At 35.3% G+C, this 25253-nt stretch overlaps 1 protein-coding gene across 4 annotated transcripts in view; it reads right to left on the reverse strand.

The window, feature by feature from the left end:
* The window catches only part of PSPC1 (paraspeckle component 1), a 113576-nt gene that overhangs the window by 24114 nt on the left and 64209 nt on the right, over positions 1-25253 (reverse strand). Inside the window, exons 8-9 of one of the 4 annotated variants that reach the window (XM_037156961.2) lie at positions 23991-24160; positions 19421-22090 (exon numbers count right to left, since the gene is read on the reverse strand). The exons of the other annotated variants lie outside the window; for them this stretch is intronic. Coding sequence (XP_037012856.1) covers positions 21905-22090; positions 23991-24160 — 356 coding nt within the window. The 3' untranslated portion in view covers positions 19421-21904. Of the gene's footprint in view, positions 1-19420; positions 22091-23990; positions 24161-25253 lie in introns of those variants that run through there. 4 annotated transcript variants of the gene reach the window in all.

Here is a 25253-nt window from a genome sequence, read left to right on the forward strand (position 1 = left end):
CGATTCCCAGTCAGGGAACATGCCTGGGTTGCAGGTCAGTTCCCATCAGGGGACACACAAGAGGCAACCACACATTGATATTTCTCTTGCTCTCTCCTTACCTTCCCCTCTAAAGATAGGGGAAAAAACTGGGTGGAAAGCAGTGATGAACAAAATCATTGATAAGGCAAGATGGTGAACAACAGTGAGAATCCTCTTTATCCAGTGTTTCATTTAGTAAGTCTTCACTGAGGTACTTGATTTGAAGGGGAGAAAGAGGTACACTAACTTCTGATTAGAAGTGTAATCCCTTACTATATTTACATGAGGACACAAAACTACATTAACACTGTTAATTGTTTTAATGGATTGCCCTGAACACATGATGCCAACATGTTTTTAAAAAATTGCTGGGCCTACAACCCAGGCATGTGCTCTCACTGGATATCCAACCAGTGACCTTTCACTTTGCATGATGAAGCCCAACCAAGCCACACTTGTCAGGGCAGATGATTTAATTCTAACACAGAGCATTATTACTACTACTATTATTACTACTACTACTATATCAGAACAAGGAAAACTAGACAAGCTTTTCAACAAATTCCCCAGTAAAAAATTCTGGAGTAAATGGAAGGCACAAAATATTAGGGTGGGGGCATGTTACTACTGAGACAAAATAAAAACTTGAGGGGAGAGGGGAGGAAACAGTGGGGAGAAGAGTTTTCAGAAACAGCAGTCCTTGAATACTGTTCAGGACAAATGAACAAAACCAAGGGGTGGAAGCAAGGAAGGGATATGGGTTTGGAGTGGATGGTGGGGAGGGGTGGGGAGAAAATAGATGACTGTAATTGAACAACAATAAAATAATTTAAAATAAAAAACTTGAAATAAACCTAGAAGTCAGACATTCTAAATTACTTGGGGAGAGGGAAGTAATCTTACATCAAAACGACGGAAAAATAAACAAAATTTTATCAAGGTTAGAATTCAGACTTGTTTCTCGATTCCCACCATTCTCTTCCAATAAAGTAGCCTGCAGAGAGCAACCCCTCTGTGTCTCAGACAGCATCTTCCCTAAGCTTTGATAAATACTATACTCAGATATACCTTACCTATGATCATTAATGCAGCATACAATTATTCTCTCCCTCTTCTGTTATCTATGTATCAATAGTCTTTGTAGATAGACGCTGCCACCATTACCTTTCACCTCACCTTACTGCCCCAATTTGTTTGCATTTTTCTTCTGGCTCTTCATCAGTCAAGTCTCCATGAGCAGTTAAAAAAATATTCTAGCCCTGGCTGGTGTAGCTCAGTGGATTGAGCGCGGCGGGCCTGCGAACCAGACAGTCGCAGTTTGATTCCCAGTCAGGGCACATGCCTGGGTTGCAGGCCGGTTCCCTGCAGGCCAGTTCCCAGCAGGAGATGCACGAAAGGCAACCATACATTGATGTTTCTCTCCCTCTCTCCTTCCCTTACCCTCTAAAGATAAATAAATAAAATCTTTAAAAAAAAATATTCTAAAATGTAAACTAGACCACTACACTATCAGGCCCAAGCCCTTCCGATCATTTATTCATCAAGAAAAGCCTCCACTAAGGACTTCCGGCCAAGATGGAGGCATAAGTGGAAACACTGTGCCTCCTTGTACAATCAAGTTTAAAGACAACAAAGTTTTAGTAACAAAAATGCAATGAAAACACAGAAAATTGAACTCTACTAAAGTCCGACAACAACCAACCATTCATCCAGACCAGTAAGAGGGGCGGAGCCAGCGACTGGCGGAGCAGGGTTGCGCAGGCAAACTCGGCCAGACAAACCCAGGCACAAGAGGGTGGCAGTTGGTAGATCCCAGGCATGAGGTTGTGAGGAGCAGACCCAGTGAGGGCGCAAGGGGGCAGGCTAACCAAGGTCACACATTTGCCAGCAGATAAACCAGGGGAAGGAGCTAGCAGCCCCCAGCAATGGAAACAGGAGAGGGGAGACTGACATTGCCCCTCTTTGACCACGCCCCCACATACAGCATCACAATCCAGCAACTGAGTTGCCCTGCCCTGGTGAACACCTAGGGCTCTGCCCCTTATATGTAACAGGCACAAACAGATCAAAACATTATGGCTCAAGAACTCAAAGCCTCAGAGCCAATAACTCTAAGTGACCAAGAAATAGCCAACCTATCAGATGCACAGATCAAAACACTGGTAATGAGGATGCTCACAGATCTGGTGGATTTTAGTCACAAATTAGAGAACAAATGAAGGCTAAACTAATTGAAATGAAGGGAAATACACAGGAAACCAATAGTGATGGAAAGGAAACTGGGACTCAAATCAAGGGAGTAAACCAGAAAAAAGAAAAAAATGCCCAAGCAGAAAAGGGTGAAGAAACAAGAATTCAAAAAAAATGAGGACAGGCTTAGGAACCTTCAGGACATCTTTAAACGTTCCAACATCTGAATTATAGGGGTACCAGAAGGGGAAGAGGAAGAGCCAAGAGTGGAAAACTTATTTGAACAAATAATAAAAGAGAACTTCCCCAATCTGGCAAAGGAAATAGCCTTCCAGGAAATCCAGGAAGTTCAGAGAGTTCCAAACAAGTTGTTCCCAAGAAGGAACACACCAAGGCACATCATCATTACAGTAGCCAAGATTAAAGTGAAGGAGAGAATCCTAGAAGCAGCAAGAGATAAGGGGACAGTCATCTACAAAGGAATTCCCATCAGACTGTCAGATGATTTCTCAAAAGAGACCTTACAGGCAAGAAGGGGCTGGAAAAAAAGCATTCCAAGTCACGAAATCCAAAGACCTACATCCAAGATTGCTCTATCCAGCTAAGCCTTCATTTAGAAGGGAAGGGCAGATAAGTGCTTCTCAGATAAGGTCAAATTCAAAGAATTCATCATCACCAAGCCCTTATTATATGAAATGTTAAAAGAACTTATCTAAGAAAAAGATACAAATATGAACAGTGAAAGGACAGCAAACTCACAGTTATTAACAACCACACCTAAAACAAAAGCAAACTGAAGAGGACAGCTAGATCAGGAGTGGAAACATAGAAATGAAGATCACATGGAGGGTTAGCAACAGGGGAGTGGGAGGAGGAGAAGGGGGGAGAAGGTACAGAGGATAAGTAGTATCCTCTGCATACTGTATACACAGTAGGTAGAAAATAGGGGGGAGGGCAAGAATAGTATGGAAAATATAGAATCTAAAGAACTTGAGACACATGGACATAAACTAAAGGGGGGAATAGTTGGGTAGGGGGTATGCAGAGTGGAGGGGAATGAAGGGGGGCATATGACAACTGTAATGGCATAATCAATAAAATATATACAAACAAATATAAAAAAGAAAAGTCTCAACTATTCATCTGGGCATACATTGGCAATCTATTAGGTTGGTAAAAAAGTTTGTTTAGTTTTTTCCATACAATGGCTCTAGCAGTGCCCTAACTGCATTCTTTAACTTTGTTAGAAATAATTTTGTTAATACTGTGTTATGACAATTGTTATAGCAGTGTGCATTTTACAAAAATCAAAGTTGGTGAATTTTTGAGTGGCCATCTTAATGCGGAAGAAGGAACATTTTCAGAGTATTGTGCTTTATTACTTCAAGAAAGGTAAAAAAAAATATGTATTTATAGTGTACAGAGAAGGTGCTGTGACTGATCAAGTGTCAAAATGGTCTGTGAAGTTTGGCCAAATAATTCTTTGCTGTGTGGCTGTCTCGGGCATTGGATGATGTTTTGCAGCACCCCTGGCCTCTACCCAGTAGAAGCCAATAGCAGAAGATAGCTGACATACCCAAACTACTCAATAAAGTTATTGGTAAAAATGAAAAATAAAGGTTTTTCAGAAAAAATCTTTAGTCTTTTATTTTACAGGAAAAAAAAAACATAACAAACTTTTTGGCCAACCCAATACACTGCACCTCCCCAAAGTGAGAAAATTAGCTGGAGGTGGGGGTAAGGGATGGCAAAAATCTTAACCTTTTATGTATTATTAAAACACAAAGAAAAAATACATGTATAATACATAAACAGCTATCTGGGGTGTTAAAATTTCATTAGAGGGTTGGGTCAATCAGAAAAAACGAGTTAAGAAAAAACTTGCCTTGTTCACTCAATTCCATACACAATAGTCATTTTCCCCTTCCTCACATTATATGCTAATCTCCTCACAGTGAACTGGGTTCGACTCAACACCTCCATCATTGTAAGGCCTTTCCTTTTGATCCCTTGGATATCACCTCAAATGTCTCCTTAAAGGAGGCCTCCCTGACCATCTTAGCTAAAATGAACATACCTGGCCCTAATTGGCTCAGTGGGTTGGATGTCATCCCGCAAAGCCAAAGGTCGCTGGTTTGATTCTAGTCAGCACATGCCTGGGTTTTGGGCCAGTCCCCAGTTGGGGGTGTGCAAGAGGCAACCAATCTACCAACAGATGTTTCTCTCCCTTACTTCTCTCTAAAAGTAAATAAAATCATTTAAAAAATGGACATACCTGTGTCCGCAAACAGGAGTAAAAGATATTTCCAATGCCTGTAACAATCCCTAGTACTGTCACAGTATGGGCTCAATAAGTACTTGTTAGTAAGCCTAATAACTACAATATATGATGAAGCAAAACAATGTTTTTTCTCCATAACTTGTAGAGGTAACATTCACAATTCCAATAAATATCAAAGTACAAGGTAGAGAGTTCTGATTTTCAAATAGCCAACTGCACTCATTCAAGTCCTTAGGTATAAGTGTATTCATTATTGTTTTAAGTTACTATCCTAGGATGAATTTTTAATTAAAATTTTTTCATTTTGATATGAAGACTTCCAATACATTTATGTAATAATTTCCTAAATAATGATCCACAACTCTTTGGGGATGAACAAAGTGCTTGATTTTTTACTAATTCTAGAGGAAGCTAGAGCCTCAAGCCTCATCCTTCCTTGACTTATAAATGAAGTACAGCAGAACTCCTTCATCTACGGTTTCCTTTTCCTGCTGTTAATGTGGTCTGGAAATACAAAGATTTAAAAAAAGCAAATAAACAGTAAGTTTTAAATTGTGTGCCATACTAAGTACTGTAATGAAATCTCTTATTATCCCGCTCCATCCCTTCCAGGGCAGGACTCATCTTTTCCCCCCATATACCTGCATAAGTGTATGCTCCCCTTCCATGGGCAGCTGCCTAGGTCATGGTTCAGCTTTTGAGGTATCATTAGCTTGTGTTCAAGGGACCCTTATTTTACTTAGTGGCTCCAAAGCACAAAATCAGTGATACTAGCAATTCAGATATGCCAAACAGAAGCCATAAAGTGCTTACTTTTTCAATTTTTTTCATCTTCACTCAGGGATACGTTTATTTTTTAGAAAAAGGGAGAGAAACATCAGTGTAAGAAACACTAATTGGTTGCCTCCCATATGCACCCCAACCAGGGACCAAAACCTCAACCTAATTATGTGCTCTGACCAGGAATCAAATTCACAGTCTTTCAGTTACAGGATGAGCCACACTGGCCAGAGTATACTGTGCCTAATTTCTACGTTTAACTTTATCACAGGAATATGTGTTTAGGAAAAAACATTGTATATATAGGGTTCAGAACTATCCACAGTTTCAAGCTTCCACTGAGGAGTAGCTACTTAGTCACAGCAATGTTAATAATGCCCATTTCCCACTGCTGAAGAAGTGCAGAATATTCTTACAAGAAGGATTTCTGGATTTGAGTCTAATGTCCCCTTCTCAATCACAAAAGAATTAAAATTAAGCCATTATTAAACTCAGTATAACAACTCATAAAGCAAATTGTTAATGTTCATCAAGCCATTTAAAAACCTTAAATATAAGTTTCTGACATATTAATATTTACTTACTAAAACAGGCATCACACCTAATATAATTTAATATTGAAGCACAGGACTTTAGGTCTCTAATTCCTGGAATTCTCACTGGCAACTTTAGACTTCAAAGATCTCCCAAGTACAATCATATAATTTCTATTCCTAATTTTTACTTGTTAACAATCTGTTTTTATCAATATCTTGATTTATGTTATTGACTTTAGTTGAGGAATACAAGGAACAAAGTTAAGATCAGAGTTAGGATAAGCAGCATCTTAAATTTCATCTAATAAATACAATCACACACTAACTCCGTAACACAAGTCCTAAAACATACTACAGAGAATATAAAACTGGGGGGGGGGACATCATTTAAACACTGACCCAAAAAGATCTGGTACATACCTAACAGTGCCCAACTAATGGGTGTAAAAAGGAGGACTCCCTTACATGGTTATTTGAAACAACCTCCCAGATACGGTGAGAAAATAAGCAAATGCTCACTGTGCAGTGTACTTGCATATGTATTATGTATATAAATCTACCTGTGAGTCAAACTTCTGAAAGGATACACAATAAACTTAATCACAATGGTTGTCCAAGGACAGAGAAGCTGGGTGACTGGTGGACACATGGGAAAATTACTTTCACTATGTACCAATTTTTACTTCCTTGTGTACCAGACACACATTATTCAAAAACTTCAAAACTCTATTTAGTTTATGCACTAACAGCATTTGAAGGATAGTTAATGTACAATGGTGTGATAGACTCCTAGATCTGAATGATGACAAAATAGGGCCTATCTGGGTAACTCTACATTTGAGGAGTAAGAGAGGAACTGTCTTTGGTAACTTTATGTTTGAAGAATAAGAAATCAGAGGTAAATCTACCTGTGTTTTCCACATTTACTCTTACTGTCTTTGACCAAGTATGAATAAAATAACCAACCTTCAATAAATGCCATTTCTTTAACATGGCATTTGTTTCCATAGCCAATGAATGTGACCACAGTGCTCTACTGAGGCTAAAAGGGTTAGGTGTATTCCAGCATGAGACTCACATCCGTCACCAGACTTTTCCTGCTCCACCTCATCTTGTCTGTAGATGTTTTGGGGCTGTCTCTGCCCCCTAACCTGTATTAACTTTGCACTGATAAACTATTTATGTCTCATAGTTTCACTTGTCCATTATTTACCCACTTTGTTTACAATCAAAATTCTTGAGCAAAGGCCTTTTCCTAAGCACCACTTCCTATGCTCAGTCCTCTTTCTAGATGTCACAAGGTGTCACATCTAGGTGTCACCTGATGCCTCCCATCTTGAGCTTGCTGCTGTATTTCTGGAAGGTGGTAGAACCAAAAGTACCTGCCATTTCATTGAACACCAATCACCCCTACCTTCTTTCTGTCACATATCCCTCCCCATTTTCATAATCAATGTATCTTGATTTATACTGTTCTCCAATCCTGCCACCCTGTATCAACTGTTTCCTTCCTCCAACAGTCTGAGTCACTACAAGTGCATTTTCCCACAATCTAGTTAAATGTTTTTCTTTTTTTTTTTTTTAAGCAAATGTTCTGAAACACAGATCTGACTACCACCTCTCTCCTGCCAAAAAAACTCCTGGTGGCTCCTGACCATGGAATATCTAATACCTTTTTCCAGTCTCATTTCAGAGAACTACCAGCTTCATGTACATGTTATCAGCACCCAGCCTTCATTCATATATGTGCCCCCCTCTGATAATGCATGCTATCAAAACAAGCTAGAACTCATGTTGAGGATAATACAAACTAAGGTAATTCTGATCCTAATGTTCTGAATGGCCCTCTAACCCTCGCCAACCCTCAGCAAGAACATCCTCACTCATCCTATGTAAATGTTTACCAATTAGTTTATCCTAGACTCCTCCTGCCCCTTCTCTTAACTCCCTCTAACACTAAAGTTTGGACAAGAAGTTTTCATGTGCAAAGTTTCATGTGCAAAGAAGTTTCATGTGTATACCCATTATTGCTAATAAGCTGTACACTGTGCAGGTGATTTTTTTCAAATGGATTATGGATACTTGACAACCAACTGCATGGTACTCTAATAAGCCAATCACACAAAATGCATTTGTAATAGCAAGAATCCAAGATTTGTTTTCTAGTCCCGTGTACTTTATTTTTTCCTTTCTTCTGCCTGCTTCAATCCATGCAAATGTAGCACAAGTCTCAAACTGATTATTAAAAGATGCTACCCCTATTTGTGCTGTTCTTTGGTTTTCCTCTGGACGTTACTGTAAATAATGTGCTGTATTCTCGCCTCTAAGTGCGGTGTTACTCAAAAACAAAAACTCCTTGTACCTAACCCACAACAGCTGCCTTAGTCCTAAAAGAAGCAAATACTTTCTGAATCAAACTGACATTCCATGTCACCTGTACCTACACAGAAATAGTCATTTATAATTTATGACCGCTTCTGGTGTACACTAACCTATGCTATTTCCAAATAGAATAACAATACAATCCCTTATACTTCATTTCCGGGCCCTCTGTATTTTCTTTTTTCAATGTTTTATTGACCAAATTACAATGTTAATACATATCCAATTATCACCTGACAGAAACAAAGCATGTACATTAAATTAGCATTTTAATACCCTAGTTATTTTTGCCAATGTTATTGAGTACTGGCCTGCGAGCCAAAGACTCTCTGTTATGATTCCCAGCACAGGCCTGGGTTACAGGCCAGGTCCCTAATTGGGGACACACATGAGGCAACCACACATTGATGTTTATCTCCCTCTCTTTCTCCTTCCCTTCCCCTTTCTCTAAAAATACATTTAGAAAAAAAACTTTTTAATAAAGCAACTCATTGTAGTACTGGCACCCAGGCTACTGTGTGTGCATGCACTGTGTGTACCATGCTGAAGAAAGTAACTATTAAAGAACACATAAAAAGTATTAGTTAAATGTCAAAATGAATTATCAATGTTCACTATTTAATGATAATCCAGCCAAGAGCACAAAGAGTCTAGAAGAGCACTGCAGTCCTAAGAGGTTGGTTTTTGATTCTGTTATCTAGGCAACAAGAGCTCAGGTTAGAGCACAGAAAGGCTTTTTAAGTCTGGGATGAGGATGGGGGGGGGGCTAAATAGAGATGGGATGATAAAGACCATGGAAAATTAAGGAAACGGTAGCAGTATTAAAGGCTACACAAAACCCTTATGTAAAACTTACATGAATGAATTCAACCTAATCGTCTTAAAAACCAATTCTCTTCACATCCAATTAAGTATAAAGATAGAAATTTCACCATGATTCGAGTAAATAAGTACTAAAATATATTTGATTTTCACATTCTTATATAAACTATATAGAAATGAATTACATTAGAACTTTGGCTAACATGATTCCATTTCTCCTCCAAAAAAAGTTAAACAGCATACACACCATTGTAACATGTTGATTACTAACCAAAACTGTACCATAAGGTAAGTTAGAAAAACTTTAAATCATTTTCAAATATTGCATTATACACTCATCTCCCAACCTTTCACCAGGTCAGAGAGAAAAAAAATGGCAAAACGGGAGTTTCTGGGAGGTCCCCGAATATGGTGGCAATGCCATTTTTCCTGATCTGCACATACTGACTTGTGTAACTGAAAAACTGCAAGAACTTTGGGAATGTCTACTGTATCATTAAAAAATGTTCATCTGTCTTCTACGAACATTTCAAATAACTTTAAAGGCAATCCTGAAAAGCAAACAATTCCTACTTTATAGGTAATTTTTAAAATCTCGACAATCCACCCAATTAAACAGTAATAAATGTAAACTTAAAGACCAAGATAAAAGAATAACAGGTCAGGGAATCAGTCCCTTTTAAGAAATTCTTAGTGTATTCAAATAATTATCCACTCTCAAATTGAAACTTAGAAAAAATAACAAGTTAGATAAAAGTTTCTTCAAACTATATATTGAAAATTATTTTTCACTCATTTTGGTGTAATACCCAACGTATTGACCGAAGCCTCTGATGGGATTATCTGTGCCCTTCATAACAGACAAGTTTTACTGAATTATTTGTTGGAGACCTTAATTACTTTGTCATTTTAAAGTTCAATTATTAGGAGAATTAGCAACATAGGATTTTCACTGTCTGTAGACGTGGATATGATGGATCCCGTAAAAGTGTGTGTAGATAGCCCCATCAACAAGAAGTTGCTGCACTTTCATAGGAAACCCTCGTGAACACTTCCTTACGAGTTGCTCTTAACTGCCAACTTGTCCCACTTTTGCCGCTTCTAATTGTCCCTTCAATATACAAGATGCAAGAGGAAAATAAATACGTAACTTCTAAACCAGCAGCCTTCATGTTACACTCAATTAGAAAAAAGTGGCTTTTCTCCTGGCTGAACAGTTCAGTTGGTTAGAGCATGACCCTACTAAAACCCAGGGTTGTAGGTTCAATCCCAGCTAGCAGTGCACTTAAGAATCAACTGATAGATGCATGGGTGACTGGAACAACAGGTATGTTGTTGACCAAATTACACTCTCCTTCCTCACCCCTAAAAATCAACAAAAAAGTCTGTTTCCATTACTTGCTTAGAAAATTATGACTATGAAATGATGCTCCAAGGCACACTGGCCAGGGTGGCTGTAATTTTTTTAAATTTAAAAGTTTTAAGAATCTGTCAGACTGTTGCTCCAATTGTTAAGAACCTACTTCTACCATACCACCAACCTATCCAATTTCCAGCCTCAGAAAGATGTCTGGACTCCCATCCATTGTCCCAAATTACTTGCTTAATTAACATATTCTCTCCCTAAGTACTTTCTTTTTAGACATACTTTTATTTAGTCCTGTGTAGGAGTACACATTCTCCCAATTCTATTAAGACAGGAGTACTCATTCTCTGCTGGCTGTTGTTCTGACACAAAGATGCTGTTGTCTGAGAATTCAGTGCTTCCCATTTCTTCAGCCACCTGCCAGAGCCCAAGCTCAAGACAGGGAACACTGGTTATTGAGATAAAAAAGCTCAGTAACTATTTTTTAAATATTTTATCTATTTATTTTTAAAGAGGGGAAGGGAAGGATAAAGAGAAACATCAGTGTGTGGCTGCCTCTTGCCCACCACCTACTGGGGACAGGGGACCTGGCCCGCATCCCAGGCACGTGCCCTAGGCTGGGAATCAAACCCCTAAGCCTTTGGTTTGCAGGCCGAGGATCAATCCAGCGAGCCCCACCAATCAGGGCTTCAATAACTATTTACTGAATGAACAAGACATCTGTGATTCTCACACTTCATCTGGTAGTAAAAAACTGGAGACTTAAATCTGTGCCATCCATATTTTTCTGCTGGATTTTCCTTCAAACTGATTAAAAAAAATACTGTGTGCCAAACATTGTGCTATGACACTGAGAACAATAAAAGATGAATAAAATGTAGGCACAAGAAACATCATATACTGAACAAAGTGATAGCAATGACAAGAAGTGATGTGTCCTACTTGGAAAAAGCTCCTCCTTTAGAGAACTACAAAAATACCTGGGGAGACAGAAAAAGTAACATCAAAGTATTTAGGAAGTTGAGGATGGAGGGTGGATGAAGGTGGAAAGGTCCACTGAGAGCAGATCAAATAAAACTGTGCCCCACAATGCAGCTGGATTGGAATTCCGATGGAAAAAGACTGCATTTGAAGGACAGGAAATGTGAGCTAATTCACATTTCAAAAGGATGCAGCAGGTATTAAATGGAGAGTAAATTGCAAAAGAAAAAGGAGCACCAGTCAGGGTACCACAGTCACCTTCAGGAATACTTGGTAGTGCCCTGAAAAGGAACACATATTCCAGACAGGTTGTCTAGTTATTAAAATCCCCACAAACCATTGTTACTCAAAACCAAAATATGTAAAATCCAATATATTCTATCTTCCTCACTCTCAGGCATCCACACTCATTGCACCCCAATCTTCACTTACCTCGTCTTTTAATGGTATCATCATCACTCCACCTTCCAAACCAGAAACTCCCAGATTACTGCATCTCCCTCAATCCCACTGATACAACCAATGTGTTAAAATTCACTCTACCTCTAAGTTATTTCTGTCTGGAATCTGAGATCCTTTAAGATATTATGAGGGGTTGGGGGAGTAGACTGATTTTCTATGTGATCCCTCTGCTTCCTATTTCTGATCCAGTTATTCTTGTGTAACTTAAAATAACTGTCCTGATTCAAAGTCACCTAAAAGGTAAAGCTCAAAATTCTTTTAAGATTACTAGTAATCAGTTTTATCTAAACTTCTTGCCTTCTCCACTCTTAACCTTCTTTCCCTTGGACGGCTTCCTTCCCCTCAACTGCTCAAGACCCTGACTCACTGACATTCTTATTAACCTTTTGACCACATGCTCCCTAACCTCTTCCAGAAAACAAAATATGGTAACTGGCAAGTACATACTCACCTTTAAGATCTGCTCAAAAGTTATCATCTGAGTGAAGTCCTCCCAACAGAGGTGGGTATTTGCTTCTAGGTTTTCAGCGCGTTTGCAATTCCATCCATTACTATACCAACTAGCCTAAGAGTTTGCTTACAGCACTACCAACACCCAATAAACTACAAATCCCAGGAATGCAGGGTTCGTATTTTGTTTTTTTTGGGTAATCTCATTAATAAACACCATCTGTCCTACAGTTGGTATCATTAATTCACTGAACACTTAATAAAGACTTTCTAGAAAAAGAGAATAAATTATTCAAAGATAAGTAAGATCCCTACTGTTAGAGCTGACATCCTGGAATGAAGTAAACATAAAAATTTCACACAAAGGTTTTAAGACAAATCATGAATAACAAAATTTATTTTACGGAGTATCAAGTAGATAATAGACACAAAAAGAATAATAAAGGTAAAATGAATAAAATATAAGCTTATTGTGTACAATTTATCTCCTGAGAACTGGGTGCTCCAATGCCCCTGATGCATTCCCGCACAAGCACCAATTGATTCCGCCACAGGAAATGGGTCTCACCCTGACACCCAATGGTGAGTATGCACTTAGCATACTTTCAACTTCAACCTTAAATTATTTATTTAAAAAACAAATAAATAAATTACATAATTACAGACCATGTAATATATAAAGTTAAAAATGTGACAAAGTTACTACTGTAAACCAGCACTGCACAAAAAAAAAATGCAAACATAATAAATTTTAGATTTCTTAGAAGCTACGTTAAAGTGGAAAAAAGCAACAAATGACATTAGCTTAATAGTATACATATTTTAATTAACCCAATATATTTCAGTATGTATCCACGTAAAAATTATAGGTATTTTACATTCATTTCTTCATACCAAAGTCTGTGCAATTTCATACATCTAATTGGTAAGGTTTCTTCAATACTTGTGTATATTTAGAGTTCATTAAATTTAGATGCAAAATTAGATGCACACATTCACATTATTCCAAGTATACTAATACTTGATAGCTGAATTAAAGTTAATCACAGTCGCACTGGTCCTATTGCTAAACCTTGACAGCCACAATGGCTGACACAATGGCCACCACACAGGACTGCACGCTCCCACAGTACTCTTGCTGCATCCACTTTCTTCATTATCCCACAACCGTTTTTCCAGCAGACACTAAATCAAACTGGATGCTCTTCCTCTGTCTCCTGACAAAAACATTTTCCTTTTTTATTTTGTTTAAGGTTTTTTTAATTTTTAGAGAGACAAAAAAGAAGGGAGGGAGGGAGAGAAATATGAATATGATAAACACCAACAAGGTGCCTCTCAACTATTTGTCACGCTTTATCCCTCTAGGTTGAGAATATATGTATAGGAGCTGAGGGTTGGTCTACTTTGCGCACAGCCATTATCTCAAGTGCCCAAACTGGAAGAACTTGCCAATACTTGTGTATATTTAGAGTTCATTAAATTTAGATGCAAAATTAGATGCACACATTCACATTATTCCAAGTATACTAATACTTGATAGCTGAATTAAAGTTAATCACAGTCGCACCAGTAGAAAACCAGTACTGAGTATTCCAAATGTTGCCAAGTTACATGAGTGTGCAAAACTAGGTTTACTATTGTATGTGAAAGCTCATTCATGTAGTATTATTACTGTATGATGTTACAACTGTAAACCTACTTTTGCCGACCCCTGTATTTAACATGTACATAATAATAAGAAAATAACTAGGAACTGATTGTGACAGGTCAAGTAACTGCAAAACAACCTCAACCAACCTTCCAAATACTTCCTTCATACGGAAGTCTAAACATCACACAAGCTACTGTACCTTAGTTTTCCTTATCTCTAACACTTGTAGCACAAATACTGGGATGTAAATTAAACTTACTCATACTAAAATAAAAGCTCATTACCGTATTTTGCCATGCATAATACACACTTTTGTCCAAGTTTTGGGGAGAAAAATAGGCGTGCACATTATACATGGGTATAATGATGACATGCCATAGGTATAATAATGAGCATAACCCTGTGGATATTATATGCACAAAACCTTTACAGGAGAACATTATAGTTGGCAAAACAGGTATATAATTTGCATTATTATACATGGAAATTAATACCACCCATGTATAATGTGCGCCCTCTTTTTCCCCTCAATAATTTGGGCAAGAAAGTGCACATTATACACAGCAAAATACAGCAGTATAGAGGTGAAAGAATCTGAATATACCTTTCCTATATTACACTTCCCACTCCCCAAATTTGGAGCACATCATTTCCAATAAACTTATAATCTTCCTCTTATTGATATTTTAAAAGATCTAATGGTTCCAGGTATATATATCTCTAAGAAACAAAAAAGGTCTTTTCAGTTTTCCTAGTTATAATATTCAAGCATAAATGTAGATAGTGACGATAGTTCATGTATTAATCTAAAACTTTTTGTTTTTCTACTAGGATAAAAGTGGAGCTGTGAAAATATGGAAGGGGAAAGCAGGAAACACAGAAAAAACTATAATCTGAATTAGAAAACATCAGTAATGTATAAACTGGGAAACAAACTCATGACAGTTTCCTTTGCCAAAATTTTAATTTTTCTGCATTCATGTACCAAAAATTAAAGTTAAGCACTGACTTCTATAGAGATATAACTCATTGTAGTCAAAGGAGTTAAAATAATTTCCTGATTTCAGAAAATTAGTAATCAACTAAACAGAAAAAAAAACCCAAATCTTTCAAGGCACATATCCACAAACATTTTTTTAATAGAGGAAACAGTTTTACTCTGATTAGCCTGCATGAAAATTCCTCCATTAAAAAATAGGTTAATTAAGTCTCCTTCAGGCCACAGCCAGGTGGCCCAGTTATTTGGAACGTCGTCCTATATAACAAAATATTGTGGGTTTGATTCCCAGTCAAGGCACATACCTAGGATGCAGATTCAATCCCAGCTTAGGCAAGTTCAGGAGGCAGCCAACCTATGTTTCTCACTCATATTGATATTTCCCTTTCCCTTATTCTCCCTAAAATCATCAAGAAACATAATGTCGGGGGAGTATTAAAAAACAAGAAAGAAAAAAAGGCAAAGACAAGCTCACACAAATAAAGGTCAGGCTGTAATTTAATCCATTAAAATGGGGTCAGTCTACTCATTTTCCAGGATGGTAGGCAAAGACAATGACAGTTTTCTAGCATCTTCATCCAGCAGGCATAATAAGCATGTTCAAACATACCAATACAGATACAGATTAGTACATCATTTCATTTCTCATACTGGAATGAATAATAAAAAACTGGTTAAGTAAAAAACACTTTACAAAATTTTCAAATTGTACTTTTCTATTACCACCTCCTCACTTGAATTAACTAGGCTTGTGAACACAAAATTTTAGTTCAAAAAAGCTTAAAAATACATATTATGTACAAGATTTAACACTCAATGGCAATGATACTGCCTAGTCAAAAATAATGAAGTTTGTGGAGTACTTCTCAGGTGGTGGTAGCTGGAAGAGTCTGGTGAGGTTTGGATTGACCATGGATCCTAGACAACACGAAGTGTACCAAGATAGCCATTGTGCGGCCAACAACAACAACCAACCAAGAACACTACTGTGTCTCTTTTGAGTAACACTTTAGAACAAGAGGTTCTCAAAGTAAGGTCCCGAAACCCGACATCAGTGTGTGTGTATATATATATATATTATTATAAAGCATATATATTATTTACTATCCTCTTGGGACCCACTAAGTGGACACTCTGGGGTGCAGCCCAGAAGTCTTGTTTGAATGAGCTCTCCAGGGGATTCTGACTCAGCAAGAACCAACAAACTAAAGATGTCCAAGGCCTTTTATCTTACAGCAGGGATTTTATTCTCCCACTGCTGTTACATCAGCCCTAGGAAAGGGTCCAGTACACATCAGGACATTTTGATACATATTGGTACAGTGAATAAAGAGTGTCTCCCCCCATAAATTCTATATGGCTGAGAAAGTATCACTTTGTAGACAATTACTCCAATTACTATGGCTCAGTTTGCTCAACTGTTGGCTCCATAATGATCCTAATGTTTAAAACATTCTAAGTCCTTGAACATTCAAATATTCTAACCAACTCAAACAATCAGGATTATAGACTAAATAATTATTCAGCAAGTCACTATTATGTCCCAAACTAAAAAGATCAGAAATTACTATTAAGAGAATCATGATACATGCGATTTACTTTCTTATGACATTAAAGATTTGTAAACTAAGCAATGTTTGATACAAATTGACATTATCTAATAATCTGCAAATACCCTGATAAAAAATTAACTGAAATTATTCTAGCAAACTACACAATAAGTGGCTCTCTATTTTCCCATAACATGAATAATTTAAAGAAAATAAATTTAATTACGCATACGAAAACAAAAATGTAGGTAATTCATAATGATAGGAGTATATTTATTTACACAGCTCTTCCAAAACCCAAAAATATACCTAAAACTTCAAATTCACTAAAATCCAGCTAGGTGACAATTTGCATAAAAGATAGAACAAGGAAGACTATGTCTTAAAAATCCAGTCAAAGATATAATAAACCACTGTGGTTACTCATTTAAGAGTTTGATACTACCTCACACTGAGATGTATAATCTATAATAGAAATGTGAAGTAGAATCTACGATGGAAATTTCCAAGCTAGAAACAACTTTTAGATATAAACATCAATTCAAAGTCTTCAACACCACCAATGATACCCTTGCTTATACAGACCATTTAAAAAATATAAAGTCCATTTACATTACTATTATTGATGCAATGCAGGGCCCTTGTATTTAATGAACACGAAAGACATTTATTACTAATTACAATTTTTTAAAAATAAGGAAAATTCAACATAAAAAAGTCATATATTCAAATGAAGTTTACTTTCTTACTTTAAGAGATTTTTACTGTATTTTCCCATTACCATTTATTCCCCTTATACCCACTTCCACCCAACCCCCTACCACCTAAAAATACTTCTTAATTCTACCTAAACCTAAAATTTTTAGTCTTAATTTTGAGACAGAAGTACCACAAATGAAATATAGGTGACTATAGTCTATAAAAAAGAACTAAAATTTTTATTTACATGTAAAAGCAGAGTAACATCCCTTCTAAAATTCGGTGTTTTAACTCAGAGAGAAAGAAAAATGATAACTTAATAATTTTTTAAGTAAACAAGTCAACAAAATACACTGCTGCAGAAGAAGCAGTTGGTAGAGATAACAGTAATTTGAGCAATAAAGGAATACACTTGAAAAGGAATTTTTAAACTAGAAATTATGAACTTGGCTAGCTAAGTTACTTTAAGGGCTGCAGTATCTTACATCTAGAAAAATACAGGCTTCTCTTATTGAAAAGGAAAGTTAAATATCACAAAACAAAGAAAGTATAGACTACCAGATAAATAAAAGTATTATTGAGAAAGAAATTTCAACCAAAAAAACCCCCTTACATATTTATAATTTAAACATGGTTTTAAAGGAAAGTGTTTAAAAAAATACTCCTAAAATAACAACACAGCACTCTTAATGAGCCTTTAAATATTCAGTCTTGTAAGATTCAAACTGCAATCATTAATACCATTATAACAAAAGAAACCAAAATTAAAAACTATTTTTCTTACATTTAAAAGGCAGTGCTATTGACAGAAAGAAATAAGAGCTAATACAATATATAATGCATAAATCCTGATTTTAAAGACCAGATACTATAAAATAAGGAAACTGTTTATTATTTCCCCAAAGTGACATTCCATAAATTACTTGACCATATTCAACTGGGAAACTGTAAAGCCTACTTATTTTACACAACTGGGAAAAGCAATACATAAAGTGAGCATATGGAAATTGTTTTCTTTTTTAAATTAGAATGAAAGACGGTGGAAAGGAAATACTGTTCTTGTTAAATACAAAAGTACTCTATTCATTTAATCATGATTTATTTAACACGAAATAAACCCATACTGGATCATACCACTGGAAACTTAAAGAAGTTTCTCTGCCCTCAACCCACCAAAATTAGCCCTTATCTAAAAATATCTGTCTATGAAGTAAACACAAAAAAACATTTACAACAACATCTAGGAGTTAGGTATGTGGGTGTTCACCAGTTTATTCTTGAAAACAAAAAGTCAGACTTTCTAAATCATCATCATCCTCTCAAATTTCAAAAATATATTTTAACACATTAGCTATTGTAAAAAAACTTTTCACACACACACAAAACATTTAAACACCAAAGAACTCCCTAAGAAATTTCCTGTTATTAAAAAAAAATTTCCTTCTATTTCTGACTAGTCCCATTTAACACTAAATTTCAAATCTTTTAAAGATTTAAACATACACCTCTTGCTGCTGTGGCTCAGTGGACTGAGTGCTGGCCTGCAAACCAAAGAGTTGCCGGTTCAATTCCCAGTCAGGGCACATGCCTGGGTTGCAGGCCAGGTTCATGGTAGGGGGCACGTGAGACGCAAGCACACATTGATGCTTCTTTCCCTCTTTTTCTCCCCCTTCTCCTCTGTCTAAAAATACATAAAATCTTAAAAGAAAAATAAATAAAAGTTTAAACATACAGTCCACCACATTCTTTCATAAAATATTTCCTTTCAACCATACAGGTTTGTTCCTTCATTCAGAATCTAGATTGTAATTATCAACCTAACCCCCATTTTTAATTTGTGACTGTTAATCATTAATACTCACATATAGCAATTATTGCAGACTTTACACATAAACACCAAGTTACTGAAATATTCAAGTATAATTAAAACATAAAAGTATAATTTCAATTAGTAATTGAGCAAGATCCATTTTAGTTAGTCCTTACTGATAATTTCTATTTTCTTTAAACTGCCATTCCAACTAAAATGATCATTTCTTCCCTAACATTACAAATACTGTAAGTAGAATTAACAAACAAATATTTAATATCTTCAGCTGAATGGTCAGCACTAATCTAACAGAAAAATCCAAAATCTCAAAGAAGAATAACAAATTAAGCTTTATGAAATACAAGTGAAAAAAATCCTTCAAAGAAAAACTGGATCTATCAAGAAAATGCATTTATTTTTAAAATAAACAAAAACAGGGCAATTCTGACAAAGTACACTGCTAAAATAAAATAATTAGAAAAAGAATGTTCCTTTATTTTATGCATGTTAATTACATATTAATAGCATATGAAACCTAAATCCTGTAGACTTTCAACTCAGTGTTTCAAATCATGTCACAATAAGAAACATAATATTGTGGTATTATACTAAAATCGTTTCATTACCTTTTCATGGAAAGAACTATGGTAGCATATATGACAAACTTACACTTACATAGGAAAGCTAAATTTTTTATTTTTGTATCTACCACTTTTAAGCAAATGACATTCAAATATATTCCTTAGTATACTAATTCACAAGAAAAAAATATCGACTGAACCAGCCACAGAGGTGTTTAGTGCTATGTTAACACTAAAAACTGAACAGCTATAAGTTCACAGATGCTCCATTTGACTGTCTCCCAGAAGCTGACTGTTCCCAGGGTAAACTTGGTAAGTACTGGAACAAAGATTTTCTTGATGCAGGGGAAAAGCTGTGTAGAACTCTTTTCCTGGAGCCAGAGCTGAGTTGGACACTAGAATGTTCAGCAGATTAGCACATCTTTGTGCACTGGCTTGCAAAAGTTCTTGAATGAATCTTAACAGAATTCCATAGCCTTGGCCAAACATAGCTTGGTACTGACATTAAAGGATAAAGTTCCTCCCAATTTCAATCCAGCTTTGAAGCAAAACACAAAGCTAAAAATTACTTAAGAATTATGTGAACAAAAATATAGATGATGGGGAAGGTATATTCAGGTGCACTAGATAGTACTTAAAAATTATAGCTAATGTTAAAATTCCTTGTACTGTAATTAAAGTCCAAATTAAAACAACCCCCACTCCCTGCTAATTCATACTTATAGAACATGCAATGAGAAAGTCTTTGACTACTAATTTACAATCTCCATGACTGCCAAAAACAAAAGCCTATAAACGATGTAAATTTTAGAAAATAATTCCATCCATACTGTTATATCTTTAAAAAAACAAACCAAACCATGAAATAATACGTAAGGAAAATTAAACTGGTACAAAAGAAGTCATCCCAATTACACTTTACACACAACTGGTTTTATGCAAGATTTTAAATTATTAAACAAACTGATTTCTTCCCAAAGTATGCCTTTCAGCAAAAATAGAAGCCATTCACAAATAATGATATTTCCATACTGTTCATTTTAAAATAGCACATTATTCTTCAAAAAAATGCTAAAAGCATGATATAGTAACACTGAAACATTCTATGAGCAATAACTATGCTGTGATCAATGTCTGATGTTAGATTTATAGTTTAGATATTTAATTCCTTTAAATATAATTTTAAATTAAACATGGCTAACAACCAAAATTGTAAATATTGAAAGGACTTTGTTTTGGAATAAAATTTATAATGTCATAAAATCTGTCTCTTCCCAGTACTGAAAATCACATTTCAAAATACATACTCGATAGTAGAATTACGATGTAATATGATTCCAATAACCCTAGTCATTCTCAAGTTAATACCATTTTTTGAAATCACCTCTTGAACTTGTATTCCTTGGAGACAAACAAAGCTAGCCTGTCAGACAAGTTTTACTAGAGGACTTACCAACTATTGGAAAATACTGGCAACACTGCAGAGTCAAGCCATCTTTAATACTTCTAGAAACCAACCTTCTCAAGAAATGTCTAATTTCTTCTACATCACAGCAAATTCTCACTTAACACCCAATCTAACAGTATCGTTTGATTTTAAAGAAACTTAAAAGGTAAGATTTAGATATTGACACCAAATAAATGGCAGATAATATTAAAAATAGACACTATTTCATAAGCAAGAGATTTGCCTTCAAACAGTTTGTTTTTTTTCCAAGATTGAAAGATTTATTTGAAAAAAAATCAGCACAGGACATAGATATCCTTAATATTCCTCTCAGAATATCTGAATATTCAGAATCTATTTGAAATTTGACAGCAACTCTCGTTTCACAGAACATTAATGGTTTAAACAGATGTAAACTCCCAGGCCCAAGGCTTACTGACATTAGCTTTCACTACGCTATCTTCAGTGCTACTTGGACAAACTAAAAAGCAGAAAGTCTATTTTCATTTTTAAATGGCTGGGATTAGTTAAAACAACTCAAGTACTATTGATACAGCAAAGTTTATTAAAACTGTAAGAGAATACCACTAGTAACATTTGTAAATTATTCAAAATTATTTCTTTATTGAAGTTAACTACATAGATTTCACAGTACTATGGCATATTTATTTATCTAAGGTCACAAACACATTTTAACATTCACAATGATGGGCATAAGCATTGCCATTCTAATCTACAAAGCTCATGAATAAAGAAAAATACAAAAACCTTAAGTTTTACAAAAGAAATACTTTAAATTCTACATACATTAACAATAAAACCATTTCTTCCAAGGTAACAGGTTAAAGTGTAAAGGCATACCACTGAATTTTTTTCTCTAGTTATGATTTAGAAATGTTTAATATCTACGACGCTTATTAGGGCCTTCGAAATTGCCCCCTTGGCTTCCTCTACCAAAACCACCAGGACCACCACTAACAGGACCTACACCACTAATGGGTGCTTGAGGGGTTTCAGAACCTGTTCTACTACCCATAGGTGATCCCATCTGAGATGGTGGTCCTTGCGGAAATCTATCATTGGGCTAGAATACAATACAATAAATATGAAGTCCATTTGGAACACGCCAAATATAAGTGACAAGAAAAATTGGCAAAATCCCAAGTGGTGATGTCATGAAGTTCAGCAGAAAGTCCAGCAGAATCAGGATCATACATAGAAGGAAGAAAGGAGCAATTTAATTAGTTACTATTATTTAAAAAAGCATCTGAAGAGTTACATATTGCTACTATGTCCCAATTTCATAAAGAATGAACTGATTTTTTAAAGCAAATGCCATCTTAAACCTAATCTACATTATAGTACTATTCTGGTATCTTTTTATAAAAGTTTGCATTAACTGTGGTGTATTAAAAGATACTTTTTAAAAATCAGAGTTAAAATGGGGGAACAGCACTACACTCAGAAAGTAAACAGTTATTATGAAATCTTTTGAGATATTTTGCAGAAAAACTATTATTCAGAAAATAATAGTTTTTTAAAAATCAACAGTTTATTAATATGTACTACTATGCTAACAGCATAATTAAACATCTGAATCTCATACTTGGAAAGATTTCATACTAATAACCACATATACTAATCTCAAAAACTGAATAGACTCCTTTTGTATAGTAGTAAAACACCATTGTGAAAAAGACCAAAGACAATATTTAAATAAATTCACAATTTTGGAGGTAGGGGTGGAAAAATGGGCCACTGAATAGTACTTCAAAATTACTACAGATGATTATATTGCTAAACAAAACTTTAACCAAAGTGGTTTAAGTTTTTACTCACTTTCAGACATTTTACTATAAAATTAAGCCTCCATTAAAAGAAACAGTACACTGTATACATAATGCGCCATCTGTCACAGTAGATATGACAGCACTGCCCTTTTACCTCTCTGTACACTCATTAAAATAAAGTTAGTATGTCTAATTTTTCCAAATTCATAAAATATAGCATTTAAATTAAGTAAATTTTAAAATGCTAAAATACTATATCCATCAATTCTAAGAAACACATTCACTTTTAACATCTCTGAGACCAGGAAGGAGTTACAGCTAATGGCATGACTGAGTTTTATTTGCAGTGCTTTTTCTTTCTGACAACAATGGCGCCTTAAGACTTCTGCAGTAGTTCCAAAACTTAACCCTTTTCAAAATATATAATCAACCAATCTTCCTTTTTTAAATGGTATTTAGAACAACCATTAACAAAAGCCAAATTAGAAAATGTTTTACCAATACAAAGCTTCACTTAAACAGTCATAGATTTCAGGGAAATGAAACAGGTATCAGATCTTGCTACTGAAACTCAAATATAAACATTACTACTGAAAAGCATTTTTTATAATATTTAATGCACACAAAGATATCTTCACACTCTGAAACCAACACATAAAATTGTCAACTTTTAACTTAGTAATAAATGTAATTAGTAATTCTACAAATATAAGAATGAAAATTTTAAACTATAATGTAAATTATTTTATAGTTAAAATAAATTCTCTGACATTAACAAGTGATCATTTCCTTAAGAAATGTTTACTAACAACTGTTTTTAACATATACTGGAGTTTTGTCCCCCCTACCAAAGATAAGGAGTCCACACAGAAATGGAACACAATCAAAAAACACTTGAATGCTACTAAGAAAGAGGTGGATAAAAATTCAAAGCAGTATAAAAATAACTGTAATTAACACGTGTTTGCTACACACTTAAGTATAAAGCATTCCATGGATGGTAATTATAACTCTCTTGAGATACTTAAAAATTGCCTCATATCAACATATAACATCACAAAATTACTTTTTACTCATTTCACATTGAACTTTAGTGCCAAACAAATGATACCAAGTTATATTAAGTGTGAAGTTACCTTTGGGGCAGAGTAAATATTATTTAATATAATCAAAGTAATTTTTATGATACATTACCACTGCTCCATTATCTGGCATCATTGGAGTTCCCATATTTGCTGCTCCTTCTGGTCCCATGGCAGGACCAGGACCCATTGGTGGGCCAGGTATAGTTCCTCTGTTGTTCATATTCATACCCATCATTGGAGGAGGACCTTGGTTACCAGCAGGTGCTGGGCTAAACGCATCTATGCAAAACAATCTATACTTAGAGCTGTCCTATCTTAGTTCAGTAAGCATTAAAAATGTAACAACACTTATGCAATGTATACAGACCACATCATCAAAATAATTTTCCTTCCGTGAAAATGGGACACTCAATTATCTACTCTATTAACAAACTGTTACCTACACGAATAGAATTTTCATTCCAAAAACAAAAGTATATAAAACAAATGAGACAACTATAATTTGAGGACATTGGAGACTGTAAAAGCTTTAGAATTTTTAAAAAATCGGTATTATTTGCTACATCAGCTTTTTAACCAAGTACTCCCTTTACAATGGTGACTAAACTCTACCAGTTTAATGACAATAGATTTTCTTAAAGTTATGAGTAAAAATATTAGCATGTAAATTGCATTAAGTTGTGAGAGGAGAATCCATTCCCTCTAATATATAAAGTTCACTGTAGCTTTTATAAAATTATAGAACTTCTCCCATAATTATAGGAGGTACTTTATGTAGAAATATGTAATCTAAACCAAAAAAATTTGAAATGACTCAACATGACAAAGCTTATTTTTAAAAACTGCAACCAAATACAAGTAAGTATTAATACACTTGATTTTTAGATTTTTCGCCATGCTAAAATTCTGCAAACGGTAACAAGCAGGTATACTTCCAATTTCTTCATCAGAAAGACATACCCCTGGCCTCATATCAATTGCAATAGTGTTTGAGCTATAATATAATACTACACTTATAATGGCCTCAAATACGGCATTTTTAGGTACCTTCCTCAAATTTTTCATTTTTAAACTCTTCATATACTTGTTTAGCATTAAAAATTTATAACAAAGATTGACTTCAACTTTGAGTGCTGTTCTAGTATTTCATTATGTAGGTAAATTTTATGAGTCTGAACTCAATTTCTCAAAAACACATTATAACAGGAGTTCAAGTTTTCACTGAAACCCACAACTCTACACAGTATCTTATGCAGCTGAACTTCATACACGGCTAAGTTCAGGGAGTAGCTGAGAAGAGAAAAAGTCTTACTCCCTGTCAGTATCTAGCAAAACACCGCTCTTTCTGAAGCCATTCCCTAGTAACCTGACA

This window comes from Artibeus jamaicensis, unplaced genomic scaffold, assembly GCF_021234435.1.
Source record: "Artibeus jamaicensis isolate MK-2021 breed Jamaican fruit bat unplaced genomic scaffold, CSHL_Jam_final contig_793, whole genome shotgun sequence".
NCBI classification, from domain to species: Eukaryota; Metazoa; Chordata; class Mammalia; order Chiroptera; family Phyllostomidae; genus Artibeus; species Artibeus jamaicensis.